Raw genomic sequence first — 20,450 nt, forward strand, 5'->3', positions numbered from 1 at the left:
TTTTCAGAGTTCCTGAAGGGCCTTCACAGCTACCGTAGCGGTCCCAGGGCCCTCGAAGTCCCCACTGTACTTCACCCCTACAGGCAGTCCCCTACTTTGGCTGTCCAAACTCCTTACACCAGGGGATGGAATTAATTTATTCACACACGTTTTTATTTACAATAACCTGCACTGATCGAATGCCCTCTAACACTTCATTTATTTTCTCTGTTGCTGTTTATTCTCTTCTTGAATATCTGTACAGATTTTGGAAAAGGATCAAACACTACCCCTGGTAAACTGTTCCACTCCTTCACACCCTTCCCAATAAATGAAAATTTACCCCAATCGCTTCTGCTAAAATTCCTTCTAATTTTATATTTGTGGTCTGTCCTGCCAATACAATTATTTTCCAACTGAAGCCTCTCACGGATATCTTCCCATGCTTCTTCTCTTGTATAGGCTCTATATAATCCTCTAGGTCTAGTTTTCTCCCTTCTCTTACTTAAAGTTCCCCACCCAAGTTCCTTTAACATTTCTGATACACTACTCTCTCTCCTGAAATCCCCTGTTACAAATCTTGCTGCTTTCCTCTGCACACTATCTCCACCACACCTGTAGGTATCCATAAATTAAGTAAACTTTCCTGTTATTTATTTTTAATTTTCCCGTCATGGAACTTCTGGCACTATACGGGCAGTTGATAGCACACTAACCTAAACAATGCGATCTCTCTTATGTTATTTACAGCTGTTTAGGTATATCCTGATGTGATAAATGTGGAAAACTAGCATGAAATACACTTTAAAATGGGTTTGGCTTTTAATAGCCGCAGTTATGCAAAGAATGCTTTCAGTCATTATGTATTACATTTGAAAGTACAACTCGTAACATACGCCAGTTCTCAGCTGGTGGTTTGACAAGCTTTCTGCAGCACATCTTTATTCGGAAGGAGTGGCTTCTGCTACACATGCACAAACTCTCCAGAAACTATTTGGGAATAGATTCTCACTGTTTGGAGTCTATAGTCAGAAACAAAACTCTCCAGAAACCATTTGGGAATAGATTCTCACTGTTTGGACTCTATAGTCAGAAACAAAACTATTTTTAAGAGTTTCAAAAAGACGGGACCTAAATGCTCTTGATGCATGGCGGACGAGATGGCAGTGAAGATGGCGGCACAAGACGATAATCCAAATGAAGGGAGTGATTAGATTTACTCAGGTTTACTGTGTGGTATGCCTACTCCTCAAATGATTGGCCATTACATTTTTTTTTTTTTTAATCAATACTGCATAATATGATAATACAATGCGGTTATCCCTTTCCTCTACAGGATTGAATATGAAGTGAAATTAATTTTCGTAGCGTGGTTTACGATCGTATGCCCTTCCTGACACTAACCTAATCAGAGGAATTAATGAGATGAAACAAATGATGTGATATGAGTAACTAAAACTGACTATATTTTCTTTATATGTAGGCCTAAAAGTCATGTTCACCATTTATTGTCTTTTTACATTTAGAAATATTGCCTTCCAAGTAAAATAGCCAGTATAACCCAAATACATTTATAGGTTTGTTAAAGAATAGTGTAGAATGTTTACATGTATAATTTATAGCTCCTTATAGCCTAGAAGCCATGTGTTCACTGCACAAAATTTGAGGTATTTGCATATTGGACTCCTCCTTACTTTTTTATGGCTGTAAAATTAGAAGAAAAAAGAGGTCTAATACATGAGTAAATATGGTACACAAGGGAGAAGTGGAAGATTTTTTAAGGCAACTCTAGCAGTAGTTCAATGGTTCAGAAACTCCCTTAGTGGATCAGTGGTAGACTGTCCGAATCCTGATTCCAAGTTTATGGGTTTGATCCCAACTGAGGTAGTCAAGTTTAGAATATCTTGGCAGCTTGCTGAAGATCTCTGGTGGCACACTCAGTGTCATGCTACTAAAAATAACTCTGCCAGAGGATTATCCAGTTGAATTCCATTTTCGATGCTAGAGAGCAACACAAATGGATATCAAAATTGGTAAGCTGTTCACCTAGATGGCTCCACTTCAGGAGGTCTGTAACTCAGAGCTGAGGTCATACAATTATTTTCTATAATTGGCTTTATGTTGCACCGACAGAGATAGAAGTTATGGTAAAGTTGGGATGGGAAAGGGCTGGGAGTGGGAAGGAAGAGACCGTGGCCATAATACGTTCAGTAAAATACGCGGCACTGACCAAACAAAAATGGCATGTAAGCACTATGGTTATAAATAGTGACTGAACTAAAAATATATACCTTCTATTGGAGGGATCCATGCTGGAACTCTGTTGTGTTTCAATAGATCTTCAGTTAAGAGAAGAGTATTTCCAACATACTTTTGTACCCTTTTGATGCTGACATCAGCAGCAATAGGAGGGAATACTTCACAGAAACGGAACACAGGTGATATTCCTTGAACTGAACTGACATCTAATGGTATATCCTTCACCTGTCTCAGCTGTTTTGCCAAACCATCAAATGAATGAAGCAGGGCTAATGTTTGTTCTTCTCCTGTTCCATACGAAATAGAAGGTGGCAGAACCTGTACAAAGAGTTGCTTCCTATTAAACTCAAAATAACAAAACAAAAATGCATATATGGAATTCTTGGATTAGAGAGAGAGAGAATCTCAACAGATTCAGACTGGATAAATGCACCAAGCTGGAACTGTTGAACAGTTAGTTACTAGTCTAACACACATTGAGCTCAGTTAATATCATCCCAGATCACAAGAGTAAATCAAACATCTTCTTTCAGACTTAAATAGCAATTCAGAGAAATTCAAACATTTCATCACCAATAATTAGTATTCCATTTAAACAGCTGACTATAATATGACCTGAAAGCTGAGAAGTCCTGACATTGTTTTTGGGCTGGTCGCACAGGTAAATCCAGAACAAAACAAGGTGTTCTAAGGAATGCAACCCAAATTGAATAAATACCTTCAACACCAAATATATAAAGACACTTTAAAAATTTAAAATTCTAATAAGAGCACATTCAAATATGGAAGCAGTTTTTAAAATTAACACTGAAATATAATATCTGCAAATAAAATCCTTGGAAGAGAGAGATTTTTTTTTCGTTTCAGTAATTAAAAATAGTGTGTTTCCAATATGTCACTTTTGTTTTTCTCGCTGTAATATTTTATTTCCAAGAGCACACTGAAAATACAAGTTGACTTTTTTTTTCTTCTTTTCCCATTTCCAGTCTTCTGGGTAGGGTTGTGAATCAAGGACCTCCACAGTTCTTTATTTCTCCCCCACTCCCTTCTTTCCTCCAATATTTCATCTACTTTTAATCCTCTCTTCTCTATACTCTCCTTCACCGTATCTATCCACCTCTTTCTGGGCCTTTCCAGCTTTCTTCCTCCTATTATTTTCTCCATAAATATCGCTTTGGAACTATCTTCTTCCACTCTCATCGTGTCTCCATACCATTTCAGCTTACTGGCATCTATCATGTCTTGCAGTTTACGGAATCCAATTATCTCCCTGATTTCTATATTTCTGATTTTATCCCTTTGTGTTTTCCCAATTATTCCTCTAAGGAATTTCATCTTAGCTACATGAATTCTGCTTTCATCATGTTTTGTTGTTATCCATGTGCCAGCTGTGTATTCCAAAACTGATATGTAATACAATAAGTACAGAATTTTCTTGCATTTCTGTAGGTTGACCCAGTTTCATACTATATCTCTCACACATTGGTAAAACTCACTGGGTTGTTGGATTCTCTTTCCAATTTCTTGAAAATACAAGTATATGGATTGTTTGTTTGTCCAACCCTAGTGCTGTTTCTCTACGGGGTTGGGTATGAGGTGAGATGAGTCTGTCGTGACGGGTATTTATGACCGGATGCCCTTCCTAATGTCAACCTCATCAGAGGAGTTAAGAAAATGCAAATATGTGGATATGAAAGTAAAAATTAAATTTCAATATTTGAAACAACACTTACACAGAGCTGAGGCAGAGTGTGAGGAAGTGGAATAGGGCACATTCAAGAAGGTATCTGTATGCTGCGCAGAGTGTGCTTGTGGCAAAATTGTTGAAAGAGTGACAGAAAGACCCCATGGAGAAATGAGATTGTAGAGAAAGCAGTGAAAACCAAGAAAAAAGCATGGCAAGTATGTAATAGGAATAAAATGAAGAAAGTCGATGAAAGTATCAGGAAATGAAAAGGTGTAAGAAGTAGTAAGTGAAGAAAATCTGGGAAGGATTTACACGAGAATTGGAGGAAGATGTGCACAGCTGTAAAAGGATACTAGTACTAGGTATATAGACTTGTAAGGAAGAAAAGAAAAGAAAGGGAAAGAAAAGAAAAGAAGAGAAAATCTACACAAAACAGGTGAAAGGGGAAAAAGAAAAGAGAGAACACAACCACAGGAGATAAGGAAAAGATGGAAGATTTACTTTGATCAACACTTGAATGTGAGAAGTGGTGTAGTAGATGAGATGATCGAGGTAGAGTGCGAGCAGACAGAACCTGAGAATGCAACACAATGGAAGAGGTTGAAACTACTAGAGAGAGAGAGAGAGTGTAAAATGGCTGTATAAGTTATTTAGATGTATTTGGAAATCTTAGGATATAAACTTCATGGTTTTGATCCGCACTGAATTGTAATCACAATATAATTATTGTGTGGTGGAAGTACTGAGCCTGTGCGGGCATGCTCATAAAAGGATATTGAGTAATTGGAACAGAATAATTGTAAAAGATATTTGATGCAATCAAAGTACCGAGATACCGGGAACTAAGGAAAGCCAGACCATAAGGGGCAACGATAGAAAGGTTGAGGCTTTGTCAGGCATTGCCAATGAGGCTGTAAAAATTTTATGGTCTGGAGAGCGCTTCTTTGGAAAACGCAGAGACAACGGAGACAGCAGAGGATGTGCTCAACCCAAGCAGACAATGTTTTAGAAATCTGGTAGGAAACCTTTGCAGCCGAGAAAAGGGGATGTCTTGAAGGAGTGAAGTGTCATGAAGGGTTTCTTTAAGAAAATTAAGATAGGCTGAAAGAATGGTTGTAAAACTGCACTATGCAAAAATTAAGCCATTTGACACCCACACCGTGACGGAGTGGAGGTGATAAAAATACAACGGGATTGGAGATACATGGTACAGCAGAATGAATATTACGAGTTGAGCTTGAGAAGAATGGGGATACATCGCCAGAATAATCAACCAATGAGATGGGATCAAAGGAATGAGAGTGGATGTGGTTGGAGGACATGTAAGAGCCAGATAGAGGAAAAAAATGCCAAAACAATAGCTAAGAGTTTTTTAAAAGAGAGAATCTTAGCATGAGAGGGGAGAGACAGCGGACAGTGGTGAGTGGACAGTCAAGAGACTTAACAGTCAATGTTCTCAGTCCTAAGTGTATATATTCATTCAACTCTGTTTCAAGTCGTTCTGACTTAGTTACTATGTAGTCGTTCTGACGTAATTACAAACTTCAGTTTGACTCCATTACTCAGATTTTATTCCACGCACAGTAATATAGTTTGGTAATCAGTCTGTACGCAATTATGCGGGCAAAAATAATTAGTATCAGTCATCGTGTGATAGTTGGTGTGAATAGCACCCATTAAACTTTATAAACAGATCGTCATTATTACCGAATTCTTGTGGGAGAGCCGAGTGTATTTCGGAACTGATATTGTAATTTGTAAGATGAAGGGGAAACTGTTATATAATAATGAATAGAGAGAAAACATCAGAAGGGGCCCGGCTCCATGGCTAAATGGTTAGCGTGCTGGCCTTTGGTCACAGGGGTCCCGGGTTCGATTCCCGGCAGGGTCGGGAATTTTAACCTTAATTGGTTAATTTCGCTGGCACTGGGGCTGGGTGTATGTGTCGTCTTCATCATCATTTCATCCTCATCACGACGCGCAGGTCACCTACGGGTGTCAAATCAAAAGACCTGCATCTGGCGAGCCGAACATGTCCTCGGACACTCCTGGCACTAAAAGCCATACGCCATTTCATTTCATTTCATCAGAAGGGGCACAGTATATTCCCGAGGTATCGAAAGCAGTAAGTTGAGAGGATGTGCTGTTTGTTCGATCAACCTGAATAATGCATATTACAGGTGCGCCCGAGTGTCGTATCCGAAATCACGGAAAATGAACAAACGTGCAGTAGTTCAACTGACAGCATCCGCAAACCGGTCCAGTGGGAAAAGACATTAGAAAGACTACAGACAAGTGGCAGTAGGTAAATAAGCCACAAGCATAATGCAACAGCTAGTTCAAAATAATTTTTCAGTCATTAAATTAAGAAATTACAAAGTCGTATTTGTGATAACACAGCCTTTTACACTAGGTACAGGCTACCTGTGCATCCCGTATGAGCTTATTCAGCGAGGGACCACAACAGCAGCAGACTGCAGGGGCCTGAACGAGAAACGTCATGGAGCCACCCATGATCCACGAAGCAGATACTTTGATGAAAACTAGCGCTGTCAAGATGACGGAGTAGAAGCAACAGGGAATGATACCCGGAAGGATGAGTAAAATTATGATTTAATAAGTAAATACTCACACAGATATTTTAGAGGGAAATTTTATATATGGTAGAGTGTAAGTTTATTGTCAGACAGAGTTGAAAAACTATAGTTTCATGGTACTGTAAGTTATAGGGATTCATAATAGACCGGAGTGCATTCATTTCATTTCATTTCATTTCATTATGTAGTGTTATGGGAGGTTCTAGTTAAAAACGCTGGGAACCATTTGAGATAGTGTAAATATAAATGAAAGGGGTTAAATGTCAAATATTTTTGTAAATTGAATGGAATCGGTCAGAGATATGCACGGGGCGAGATATCAAGTCTTAGAAAATGTAAAACGTAATGCATGGAAAAACTTGATACAATGCAGGAACAAAATTGATTAAAGTGTGAAAGTGCCAATTAGTTTGATGATGTGATTATTCTGTTGTTGTTTACAGGAGCAACATTGTGTGAGAAATTATACATCAAAATTACATTATGGAGGAAGCTATTGTGGAATTATTAAAGGCAGTTATTTTAAAGATTTGTAGAGGCAGTTAACATGTAGGAAATCATTGTGACCATTATGAGTTATAAATTTGAATAGAGATAGGACGGTGACAAATGGATTTGAGGTTTCTCCAAAGTAAATAAAGGTCACCTGAAAAAATATAGCAGTGTAGATGAGGGTGCATATTTCAAATTAAAGTGAGTTTATAGGGATTTCCAGTGAGACTAGAAAGGTAAGACGAGGTGTGAGGGTAGACAGGCAGGCATGAGTCCTGTAATATTGAATTCCCGTTCACGTAAAACGGAAGATATTTATGTGGTGTATTTGTCATGGTTCTGCTTATGTGATATGCTAGCGTGATTGTGATTATGTGATGTGTTTGTCATGGGTCCGCTGATGTGATATGCCAGTGCGATTGTGATTATGTGATGTATTTGTGCAAAGCCCAAGGAGTGTCAGTTGAAGTTGCAGAGGCCTAAAACGTAATACTGTTAGCACCGGACCACTCATGATTATAAATATCCAAATTTCGTAAGTGAGAAGTTAGACCAGAATGTAACTGCCTCATCGTGATATTTAATTAGCACCGAGTGTTCCGCTAGCATTGTATAACTATCGCCAATATGAATGAATATTCGTTTGCCATCGAATGAAAGTGTATTTGTCAGTGTGTGTATTTGAAGGGTTGGCATTATATCTTCATGACCTGTGTGTTCTGATTTGTATTTGTGCTTTTATCACGTTAATAATTGGGTGTGGTAGATGAAATCCATGTGAGGGATAATGTTTATGATTGATTTATGTTGCGTGTGAAATATTAGATAGCAAATCACTCAGGATTTAGATTAATTTATGTTAGTAATTAGGCTTTCCCTAGAATATCTGCGTGGGGTGGTTGGGGACTCGATCAGAATGAGAGATTGTCATCCTTCGGCAAAAATGATAAAAAACGGAACTATTTTGCAGTGTTCATGAATTCAGATAGTGCAGATAGTTAAATTTACCAAGTATTAGCCCAGAAACAGCTCATATTAGACAGAAAGCTCAACACACTTAAGACTAATGCGATGAAAAACAGGGGTACAAAAAGGGAAACAGAAAATCATAACCATTTAAACAACTTGATTGAGAAATTTCACCCTCCCATTATAAATTTGTCAAAAACAGTACTAAAAGAGCAAGAAAACGAGATACAGTGCAACCTTGGATTGCGAGCATTATTCGTTCCGGCAACATGCTTGTAATCCAAAGCGCTCGTATATCAAAGCAAGTTCTCCCATAAGAAACAATTGAGACGCGAATGATTTGTTCACAACACAAAAATATTTATTCGCATACCATTTCTTAAACACAATATATAACGTAAAACAAATTAAAGTGCACTTTACCTTACCTTAGAATCATTGTTGGTGTGAGGGAGACGAGAGATGACATGAGAAGAGTTACTGGGTATCACGAATTTCACGAATGGAATCACTGCTATATGTTGGCTCACTGGAACTGTTTTCTTTTCCTGCGACTTTAATGAGGAACCTGTCCAATGACTGTTGCTTTTGTGAGGATTTCACAAAAACGTGACATTGCATTGTCGTTGAACTAATTCATCACTCACACTGCTACAGCCTTATTCGGGTGGCGTTTCTCTAAAAAATTTAGCACCATTTCCCACATTTTGCACTTCTCCTGAATCTCAGTTGAAGTGAGAGATTCCAATGACTTTTCCTCCTCCCCTTCCCCGGACGAGATCTCCATAACTTCCTCCTGTTCTCCGTGACGCATATCCATCAGTTCATTGGTGGTCAGTTACTGGCTATGTTCTTCCACCAGCTCTTGAATGTCCACATCATTCACCTTCAGCCCCATAGTCTTCCCCAAGGACACAATTTCATCAACAATCGGCGGCTCATTGTCACCAACAATCCCCTCAAAGTCACGTCCAAGAATACAGTCAGACCACAGCTTTCCCCAAGCGGAAGTGAGAGTTCTCTTGGTGACTCCATCCCCGGCTGTATTGATGATCTTCAGGCATTTCACGATGGGGAAATTATTTCTCCAAAACTCACGGAGGGTAAGGTTGGAAGAAACTTAACCTTAACGAACTTGAATTCCTCCAGTTAGTCGTCCTCAAGGCCTGGAGGATAAGCAGGGGCATTGTCCATAACCAGCATGACTTTGAGCGGCAGATTATTTTCTGAAAGGTATTCCTTCACAACAGTACCAAAGGCCACATACATCCATTCAACAAAGGCACAGGGGAGGGGAAAATGTAGGCACACGTGACGCTCGTATTTATTTAAAATGTTTGCTCATCTTGCAAAACACTCGTAGACCAAGTTACTCGCATTCCGAGGTTTCACTGTACTAGAAAAAGGTCTGAAACACAATTGGCTGAACACTAATATAATCAATGTCACTATCAAAATGATTATAGAGTCAGAAGTAGCTGTTAATAAAATGCCCCCGGAAATACAAGATGAGGTCAGATTCGATATTAGGAAAAATCCCAAAGCACACAAGTGTGCTACCTACAGCAGTATGGTAGACCGGGCATTCAGTATACCGCTGAATAAGGAAAATTTAAATAAAGAATTGATTTTTTAATTAAAGTCTTTAGATGTGTCGATCTTTCGAAAAGACGGTCAATATTTAGCGCAATGCACAATACCCTATCACGTTCATTACAAACCCCTCCCACATTGTTCACAGGACCTGCCTTAAACCCCTCCTCCCCCTCTCCCCACCACATATAACCTACCTCACTACACTCCACACGTCAGTATTAGTCCGTACCTTCACACAAACTGTAGCTTCTCAACACGCTGTCCAAGGTGAGCCACATATACCGTATATTACACACAATTTAGCTTGTCCAGGCCCATTATATATTAATACTTACAATTCCTTTGCTTTGATTTCGCTTCAGGCTGATTCAAATCATTCCAATTGAACTGGGAAATTTTAGTTCACATGTATTACATCCGAAGAGAAGACAGAAGGACAACCAATTACCATTAACCGTTTCTTAATTTATAATTTTAACGAAGACAACAAGCCTTTTAAGACAACGTGTGTAATGAGATATACTAACGCACATTTCTACAAGTTCTTTACATGAACAAGGTGTTACCAACTAAAATTACGTTTTCATTTTTGACAACGTTTGAATAACAAGTGTCTTAAAGGACGGACAAATTATCGCCAAGTTTCAAATGCAACCGTAAATCTGACATGTGATGATTTGAATATTAGCAACAAAAATAGTGTATCAAGTAATTGTTGTAAGTTTTTTACAATTTTACTCAGCACACAGTGTAAATAAGCGTTTCAAAGGACTTTTATGCTTCGATAACATGTCAAAACGTTTTAATCTTTTATTGTTAAAATACTATGTATGTATTTATGTGTCATAACGTCAATTTTAATGTCCTTCTCAATTGTGTGACTAATGTATTTTATGGCTGATGATGACATTTAAATGTCGAAACTGGTACCATTATTGCATAAATGTTGTAAATAATATCTTATACAAATCATAATTTGTATTGAAAAGGTTGAGCCTTAAAAAACTTTCCGATCCCAGTTCAATACTGAAACAAAAATGAAGTTCATATCTTTTAACATTTACGGTTAGGTTAGGTGACGCTGTTTGAAAAAGAAAACTGGAACGTTTGCCACAGAGGCCTCTGGAGTGATACTATATTTTTTTCAGAATTAGATTTAACCCACACTTTCACATAGTATCGAATTTCGAAAAATAACAAACGAGCAAGCCGTAGTGTGGATATTATCCACCAAAACGCAACTTTTGAACAAACTGATTGCCGTTTCATACCGATTTTAATGTGTATGGGCTTTTCCCCAACTTTTATGAAAAATCTGATATAACGACAATCCGTCATAGCAAGTAAATTTTTCGCCGTTATGTATTCTCGCTATAACGGACTTCTACTGTATCACATGTTAGAAACCTTACTGTTTAGCGTTAAAAAAACATGGTTCTTGCCAGAACAGAAAATCATAACAGTGAATTAAAACCAATTAACACTTTCATCATTCCCATGAGATTTTTTTTTTCCTTTCAGAAATCATGCTTGGTTATTTTTTTATTTTTATTTTTAAGACATGTTGCAATAAACAATGCAAAACTTATATCGAAACATTCATAATCTAATGCAATACAATATCCTTAAAATGAAACTGTCTGGGCATTTGTCTGGAAGTGAAAATAGAAAACCACAGAAAACCATTCTCAGGACAGCTCACGGTGGGTTTCGAACCCACGTGTCTTCCGAATGCAAAAACTTTGCTCCGTAACCATAGTAAGTTAACACGCGTGGCCACTCCGCTCGGTATGATGTGTAACATTACAATGGGATCAAATGCCTTATTGTACATAAGAAGATACCAGATTCAAATTATGACCATGTTTTCCCAGACATAACTAGATCCCAAATTAGGAAGACTGAATAACAGATTGTTGCCCTTGCTCTTCCTATTAAGAAAATTGAATGCCTTCAATGCTGATAAGGTAACAAATCTTGAGGAAATAGTTCCATCAAAAAAAATGAAGTGAAAAGATACCTGGCAAATACAGTGAATTAATACCTGGCACCACAAAAACATCAATCTAGTAAGATACTCACCTGAGACTGATTAAGAAAATATTCCACTTCATTAGCTACATATACATAGCTATTGACCGGAATGCCTAAGTGATGGTTTAAAATGAACTGAACAATCTGACGACACACCACACGTTTCTCTGCTAAGGTATCATTTCCACTCCAAAACACAGCCTCACAAATACTCCCATCTTGAAATCGTCGTAGTTCAGACTTCTTACCCCAAAATTTTCTGAACTTCTCAGCCTAATGAAAGAAAAAAATAATAACCAAAGCTTAAAATAAGCAAATACATTACACACAATATAAAATACATTTGAAAACACAGTCAAAAGGCATAACTTTAAACAATTTGGGGAACTACAAAATTTTATTTTGAAAATCTTGCAGCAGTGCAGAAATTAAAATTTGTTTATGAAATATAATATGCTTTCTTTCCACACTGATAGCAACAATGGGATAGGAAAGGGCTAGGAGTGGGAAGGAAGCGGCTGTAGCCTTAACCCCTAGACGTTGACCTCCATATGTCGTATAGACTTCCTTTTCTTCATATTCTGTCAACCTCCATGCTTGGTATAGACCCCTGTAGGGCTAACTTCACTTTGTTCTAGCTGGTAAAATTTTAAAGTTGCCGAGATGAAAATGGTATGTCTTCGAAGGTGAAGACCTCTATCTTCCTTGTATGTATGAATCAGCCCAAATCACTGTTCCTTTTTTCTTTCTAAAGAGTATGAAATAGTTTGACATCTTTCATCTTGAGAGCACAAAGACTTAAATTTTTGCTGCATCTAGTGGATGTATGTAACACTACATGATGTTTCCTTATGTACAATAGATTGATGGTATAAATCGCCACCTTTTCACTGACATGCATGTTGACATGATCTTGTGAGGATTCCTATAATTCTTTCAACACCTTGAAGCCTCTTACGACTCATAATTTCTTGAATTGATTATTTTCACCATGTTGGTCCGTATTGACTTATATTCAAATTTCTGTAAAAATATTTTCACCGCCTTGTCAATACTTTATGCATTTTATTTTATTTAATTACCATACATGTACATGTTTTGAGAGCCACCGCTCTCTTCTTCAGTGGTGCCAAACATTAATTGATCCTTGGACAATGGTACAATGGTATAATATAACAAGTATATATGAATTTTGAAAATTGTTACAACTATTTCTCTTAGATTCACCTTTCCTATTTACTATGTCATTTGTTGCAGATTTTACTGGAATTTTCCTAAATAATGAAATCTATTAAATTAATCTCTATATGTTAATTTATGTCCTTATTTACATCTGAAAGAATAAATATTTCTTCTTGTCTAAATTTAACATTTACTTGTCATTTAGTGGAAATCCTTAAATAAATCAATTTGTAAATAATAGATAACATCTATAAAATAGTCCTTATCCTAAAATCGTAAAATAATAAATAATAAATATCAATTCGTAAAATAATAAATAACATTTATAAAATTGGTTATCCTTTAAAATGTTTCTGCTCTCTTCTTTCTTCTTAAAGTCCGCTATAATTTTCTAGACCTCTCATAAATCAGAATATCTTCTCTTAATCTTGTCCAATTCTTCATTCCATCTAATTTATCCAAAATTTAAAGCGGTGGCTCTCGAAACATGTACATGTATAGTAATTAAATAAAATAAAATGTATAAAGTATTGACAAGGCGGTGAAAATATTTTTACAGAAAATTCATAATTACTTGACTCGCTACTTTGATATATGATATTGCGTGGCACAGAAGCATGGCACAGTCGAGTTTGAGTGAAAGAGAAGTAATTACCTAAGTTTTAATAAATCACATGATAACAGCACTACACTAGACTGAACTGAGCAAAGAGAGAGTGGACGCATAACATACAGAATGAGAGTGCATGGTGCGCAAGACCAAGTAATGGACGATAAACACACCAAAATACATGCCCTCTTTCTCATGAACTAATCATCCCATTAACCTGAGATTTGTGCTAAATGAATCTTTGAACTATTGCTCCCGGTTCTCCTGCTCCTAGTTCCTGAAGCAACGAATACCCTAGTTTTCTTTGCATTGTGAAACAACCCACGTAAATTCAAGAACGTCACTTTCATTCCGTATAAAATGTGGAAGGTCTCTTCTCCATTGTCTATAAAGTAAATAAATATACAGTCAATGAATGCAAACTACATTCTTTTGAGTCTACTGTAAACAATTGAAAATAAATTGAGCTAAACTGTTGTAAAAGTGAATTTTTAAAGAGACTGCTGCATTATCTTAGTGCTCACACCTGAATCACCTCCATCTGCTGGATAAACCAGCACTCAAATGTTCCCTGCCACTGAGGGGTTAATTAAAGTACAGTCCCAGCATTTGCTTGCTGTGAAAATGAGAAACCGGAAAACTATCTTCAGTGGTAGTGGTGATTATTGTTTTAAGAGGAAGTATAACTAGGCAACCATCATCTACATAATACTAGAGAGAAAGAATTGAAGGGATTCAACACTTTGAAAAATGAAGGTATTGACCCAAGAAAGACAGGTGCCACGATGGGCATGAAAACAAAAGACTTCCTAGGCCTCGAGACCTAATACCGTCGGGGTCGGAAAAGAACAAGAGTTGACCAAGGGAAGTCGCATAGGTTAGATGAAAGTGAGGAGCCTGGAAGAAGTAAGTGGAAGCAATGCCAGGACTCAGCTCAGCACCCTGTGGTTGCTCACCCATGTTCCCAAGTTGAGAGCCTCAGGGTTCCCTTTTAGTTGCCACTTACAACAGGCAGGGGATATCATGGGTGTTATTCTGCCAACAGTAGGATTTGAGCCCGCTATCTCCCGAATACAAGCCGATAACTACATGACCCACATTGCACAGCCACTTGCTCGGTGGTCATGAAATAAGGACAAAGTAGGACATTGAATGTCAACGTGTATGTATGCTTCATCGAATACCGAAAAATATTTTGACTATGTATCTATGCAAAACTTGCTAAGATTTTAAAAACTACTGGTGTTGAGGCTGGTGATCTACATATCATCACTCAGCTCTACTGGAACTAAACGGCAGAGGTCAAAATAGAGAGAGACACAACTGAGGACACAGCTATATGTAGAGGCGTGTGACAGGGACGTGTCCTGTGCCCTCTCCTTTCTAATATGTACTCTGAGGCTGTGTTTAGTAAAGCTGTCAAGGATGTTAACCTAGGGATCAGGAAAAATGGAAATATCATACGCTTTGCTGATGATACAGTTGAATTAGCCAGTAACCTTGCTGATCTTCAAATTATTATTTATAACATTATTAAGGATCACTGCAGTATTAGGTCTGTTTGTGAATACTGATAAGACCAAGCTGATTGTATTTTCAAAAACACCTAAGCAGGCCTCCTGTCCATCAACAACACAATTGTTTAGCAACTGTCATCATTCAAATATCTTGGGACTATAGTGACTGAAAATTGTGACAGCAAGAATGAAATCTTATCCAGGATTGGGAAAGCCAAAAATTTGTTCAACAGTATGAGGGCCCTAATTCACCAGTAAAGGTCTTAACCTTCAGCTCCAAGTTCGGGTGTTGCGATGCTATGTTTTCCTTGCGTCTTCTGTATGGTTTCAAAGGCTGGACGCTCATCCCTTTGCTGGAGAGACAGACTGAAGCTTTCAAAATGTAATTGTATAGAAGATTGCTTCAAATGACCTGTGTAGAAAGGACGACAATAAGGAAGTACTCATTAAATAAAGAGGGCTTCTCTAACAATCATCAAGGAACAAAAGTTCAGGTACAACAGGCACATCATGAGAGGTGAATGATCTGAACTTCTCCCACTCATCAAGGGGAAAATTGATGGAAAACGATCTGTAGTGAGACACAGAAATTCCTGGCTTACAGATAATATTTTTTTAAATACGTTACTGGCTTTACGTCCCAACAAATACTTTTAATGGTTTTCAGAGATGCCAAGGTGCCAGAATTTAGTCCCACAGGAGTTCTTATAAGTGCCAGTAAATATACCAACACAAGGCTGATGTAACTATGTCCCATCAAATAACACTGGTCTGAGCCAGGAAGAACCTGCCAAGTTGGGGTCAGAAGGCTAGCACCTCAACCATCTGAGCCACTCAACCCAGCTGGCTTAAAGACTTGCTCCACGACTATGTACAACTTCCATTGAAATCTTCAGAGCCAGTGTTTCGCGAGTTATCATAATCAATTGGACTGCCAACCTTCATAGAGAGAGAGAGAGAGAGAGAGAGAGTGTGTCCTAAGAAGGAGGAGAACTATTAGGCAATACCATATGGTTGATAAGAGAGGCATGGAGGAGTTTTTTAAAGGTAATTATGATCAGTAGAAAATGGTAAATAAAAATATAAACAGCCTATGAGATAGGATTAAAGCAATTGCTGAGGAGACTAAAAATGTTTATTACCTTTAAAGGTGGTAAGGCATGATAACAGAGAAATAGAGAGATTAAGAAAGATTAAGGTTACACAGTTAGGAATGGTTGTAAAAGCAAGGAGATATTGAAGGAACTTACTACGAAATTTAATTTGACAAAAAAGTTAGCTGAAGATAACATGATGGCAAACCTAACTGGCAGTCGTATGAATTGTAGGAAAAAGTGGAAGGGCATGTATAGGTGCTTTAAGGCAGAAACTGGTTCAAGAATGGGCGTTCCAGGGATTATTAATGAATAAGGGTAGTGTATATGAGAACTTACAGAAAGCAGAAGTATTCACTCTGTATGCAAATAGAACTGGATATAAGGATAACGTCCAGGTAGAGTAAGTGACTAATATGTACTGGTAAAGTGATTGAAATTCATCTACGGTAGTCAAGATATTTCCAAAAAGATACCAAATTCGGAAACCAGAAAAACAGCAGGGGAACTACTAAAGGCAATGTGTTGGAATATAATGCAATATCTGAAATATTTATTTGAATACCATTCCTGGAGTCAACCTCAGCAAAGGAATTATTGAGATGAAATGAATGACATGATATATCATATGATAGCAGGAAGGGAGAGGGTGAAACCCAGTGCCAGCACATAGCCTACCCTTGTCAAATAGCACCAAGGGGTCTGTTCAAGGCTTAACGCCACCATCTGACGGACGAATCACCATCAACAGCGTCATGTGCCCTCACTTCATATGAGCACTGCAGAAAGGTTTGGAATTAATCCAGGCTTTTGACACGCAATCTAGTGATTGGAAATTGTATACCACCACCTCCCCTACCCTACCCTACCTGCCATCATTCTGATGGGGAAACTTTTTTCGACCAATGGGACTCGAATCGGCTAACCATGGTGTCAGATCGTTTAGACTTCAATGTCTTAACGATCATGACCACCAGGAGGGTTACGAACCTATCAGAAAGCCTTAAAGAAATAAAAAAATAAAATTAGGAAATGGTTATAAATTAAAATACAAACCAGTAAATCAGTCTAATATAATGTCAAGAATATTAATGAAAGATACAAGGCAACCACTAAGTAATAAACAAATAGCAACAACAAAAAAATGTCTTGACCTTAGCACCTTAAAAGTAATAATATTGCCTTTCATACTTGTTGAATACTTGAAACTCTAAATCTGTACCTCAATATGCAAGACCTAAGGCCAAATCTCAAATGAACCACACTGTGTTCTCTCTGTTATCTATGAGGATTGAGGCAAAAGGCATTGCAACTATTCTTTTTCTTGCAGATATGTGAGCGGATCTCACAAACTGCTATTTGTCACACGAAAGCTATGTAGGTATAGTATGTATTCACAATTCAAGTTGCCAGGTATCTAAACCAGGCCATCAGGTTTTGAATACCATTGTAACATCTGGTCCATCCTTAACAAAATATGAACAAACTGTGGCAGATGCGCTGACCCTTCATATAAATGGGAATTTACATCCTCCATCATCAGACTGCTCAGTGTATCATCTAGACACACCGAGTCCAAACATTTCCTGACCACATGGAGGAATTTCTGCTTGCAAGAGGTGAATGACTCAAATGTATTTGCAATCTACAAGATTGTGATCTTCCTGAGTAGTGTTATATGGACACAAACTTAATTAGATTAGTTTAATTATAAGTTAAAAGTTTATGATGTGATACAAGCCACATGCTAAATTGAATAGTTACAGAAATGTACCCAAGTGAAAATCATCATCATCATCATCATTTTCCCTTTTCTAGAAGCACCCAGGATGGAGCACATGTGTGGTTCCTTTACACTTTTATCTCGTCACCACTCTTCATTTAAAGATAAAAATTTCATAATGTTCCGTATTGAAATGTATCACAATTAAATTGAAATAATAAATAAGGTAGTTCAACCTATTCAATACAAATAAATACGAAATGTAGAGTTACTTTCCTATTTAATTATAAGCGGTACCGGTTTTGACCATAATCCTAGTTTTATATTTCAATTATATTGAATTGTATTATATATATGTACACTAGCTGATGTACCCGTGCTTCGCAACGGAATTCTCAGAAAGACCAACTTTGTGGTTTTCCTAACTGAAATCAACATAGGTCATTACAAAAATGTAAGTATGAATGTAGCGATTAAAAGCAATGCTATCATATAAAACACTCGATCAAATGGAAAGCCGCACGTTTTATTACTTTTAACGAACAGTGCTGCGGTTAGATTGCGGTGCCAATCTAATAGTCCAAAGTTCCAGAGCTGGGATGACCAGGCCGCAGATTGCCATGAACACTCATCTGTCATTATTCCGCTAAATATGCACACTGTTCATTCCAATCAGTGCCTCAGAGTAGGGATTGAATAGCCCGAATGCTATGATGATCCAGTGTGTTACGTATCAGTAGTATCAGAATATTTATAAACCAGGGGAATGGCATGCTAAAGAAGAAAGTTACCTAACTCCCCAGCTACTTCCCATCAATATTCAGGCAGGCTGTTACACTCTGTACGACTGGGCGAGTTGACCGTGTGGTTAGCGGTGCACAGCTGTGAGCTTGCATCCGAGAGATAGTGGTTTCGAACCCCACTGTCGGCAGCGCTGAAGATGGTATTCCGTGGTTTCCCACTTTCACACCAGTCAAATGCTGGGCCTGTGCCTTAATTAAGGCCTAAGGCACTCCTACCCTTTCCTATCCCATTGTCGCCATAAAACCTATCTATGTTGGTGCGAAGGAAATCAAATAAAAAATACTCTGTACGCAGCAGTAATCCTATCTACCGGAGACGAGGGGCAACAGAAGACACAAAGCACACCACGACAAACAATGGTCAATGTAATGTTATTGTTGATCAATGTTATGAGCTTTCTATATTGTAGGCCTACACAGTTTTCTTTTGACTCTGTGATTTGCAAAATATTTTATACCGTAAACTGTAGTTTCTTATTCTCCGACTGTACATACCAATTTTCATTAAATACTTTTTACCCATTTTCTTGTTACTCGGCGCTGATATGGACTTAGTAACAAAAATCCAAATTCATTAATATCTTTGTGATCATAGCCAGAACGGTAACAATGTATAAGACATGAATAACAGGAAATTTAATACTATATAACCTTAGTTATGTAGCATTCATCGATTACACTTTTTTTTTTTTTTTTTTTGCTAGTGGGCTTTACGTCGCACCGACACAGATAGGTCTTATGGCGACGAAATTACACTTCTAATAAGAAATATTTGAGAATTACATTTTAGGCCTTCCCCTAAACTACCATTTCACTCAGCGTGAATAAAATAATGTACAGCCTAGACTATAGCAACTTATTTCCTGACTTTGCATACCGATTTTCATCAAGATAGGACTGCTAATAATATTTGAGAATTGAATTTTAGGCCTTCCCCTAAACTACCATTTCACTCAGTAAAATGATTTATAGCCTAGATTGTAGAGCCTCATCCCCCGACTTCACATACCGATTTTCATTAAATTCTCTTCAACCGTTTTCTCGTGATGCGTGTACATACATACATACATACATACATACATACATACATACATACATACATACAGAAATTACGGAAAAGTAAAAAGTGCATTTTCTTGTTACTATGGACATGACCGATACAGAAATACCATTATTTTCAAATTCTGAGCAATGTACAGACAAAACTTTTCCATAGTAACAAGAAAATGCACTTTTTACTTTTCCGTAATTTCTGTCTGTCTGTCTGTCTGTCTGTCTGTCTGTCTGTCTGTCTATCTGTCTGTATGCATGTGCGTATGTATGTATGTATGTATGTATGTATGTATGTATGTATGTATGTATGTATGTACACACATCACGAGAAAACGGTTGAAGAGAATTTAATGAAAATCAGTATGTGAAGTCGGGGGATGAGCCTCTACAATCTAGGCTATAAATCATTTTACTCACGCTGAGTGAAATGGTAGTTTAGGGGAAGGCCTAAAATTGAATTCTGAACTATTTATGTTATTGGTGGTCTAATGAAAATCGGTATGTGAAGTCGGGGGATGAGCCTCTACATCTAGGCTATAAATCATTTTACTCATGCTGAGTGAAATGGTAGTTTAGGGGAAGACCTACAATTGAATTCTCAACTATTTACGTTATTAGTGGTCGTATTTTAAAGAAAATGGTATGCAAAGTTGGGGAATAAATTGCTACAATCTAGGCTATCAATAACTGTATTCACGCTGAGAAAAATGGTAGTTTAGCTGAAGGCCTATAATTTAATTCTCAAATATTGTTGTTATTAGTCCTATTTTGATGGAACTCGGTATGCAAAGTCAGGAAATAAGTCGCTATAGTCTAGGCTGTAAATTATTTTATTCACGCTGAGTGAAATGGTAG

General features: G+C 37.6%; 1 protein-coding gene across 2 annotated transcripts in view; it reads right to left on the bottom strand.

The window, feature by feature from the left end:
• Mat89Ba (nucleolar protein 6 Mat89Ba) overlaps positions 1-20,450 on the bottom strand; it is a 332,508-nt gene that overhangs the window by 105,127 nt on the left and 206,931 nt on the right. For both annotated transcript variants that reach the window (XM_067137975.2, XM_067137976.2), the window contains 2 exons: positions 11,662-11,886; positions 2,271-2,556 (listed from right to left, as the gene is read on the bottom strand). In XM_067137975.2, the coding sequence (XP_066994076.2) occupies positions 2,271-2,556; positions 11,662-11,886 (511 nt within the window). The remainder of the gene's footprint in view (positions 1-2,270; positions 2,557-11,661; positions 11,887-20,450) is intronic.

Source organism: Anabrus simplex, chromosome 1 (genome assembly GCF_040414725.1).
Source record: "Anabrus simplex isolate iqAnaSimp1 chromosome 1, ASM4041472v1, whole genome shotgun sequence".
Taxonomy (NCBI): Eukaryota; Metazoa; Arthropoda; class Insecta; order Orthoptera; family Tettigoniidae; genus Anabrus; species Anabrus simplex.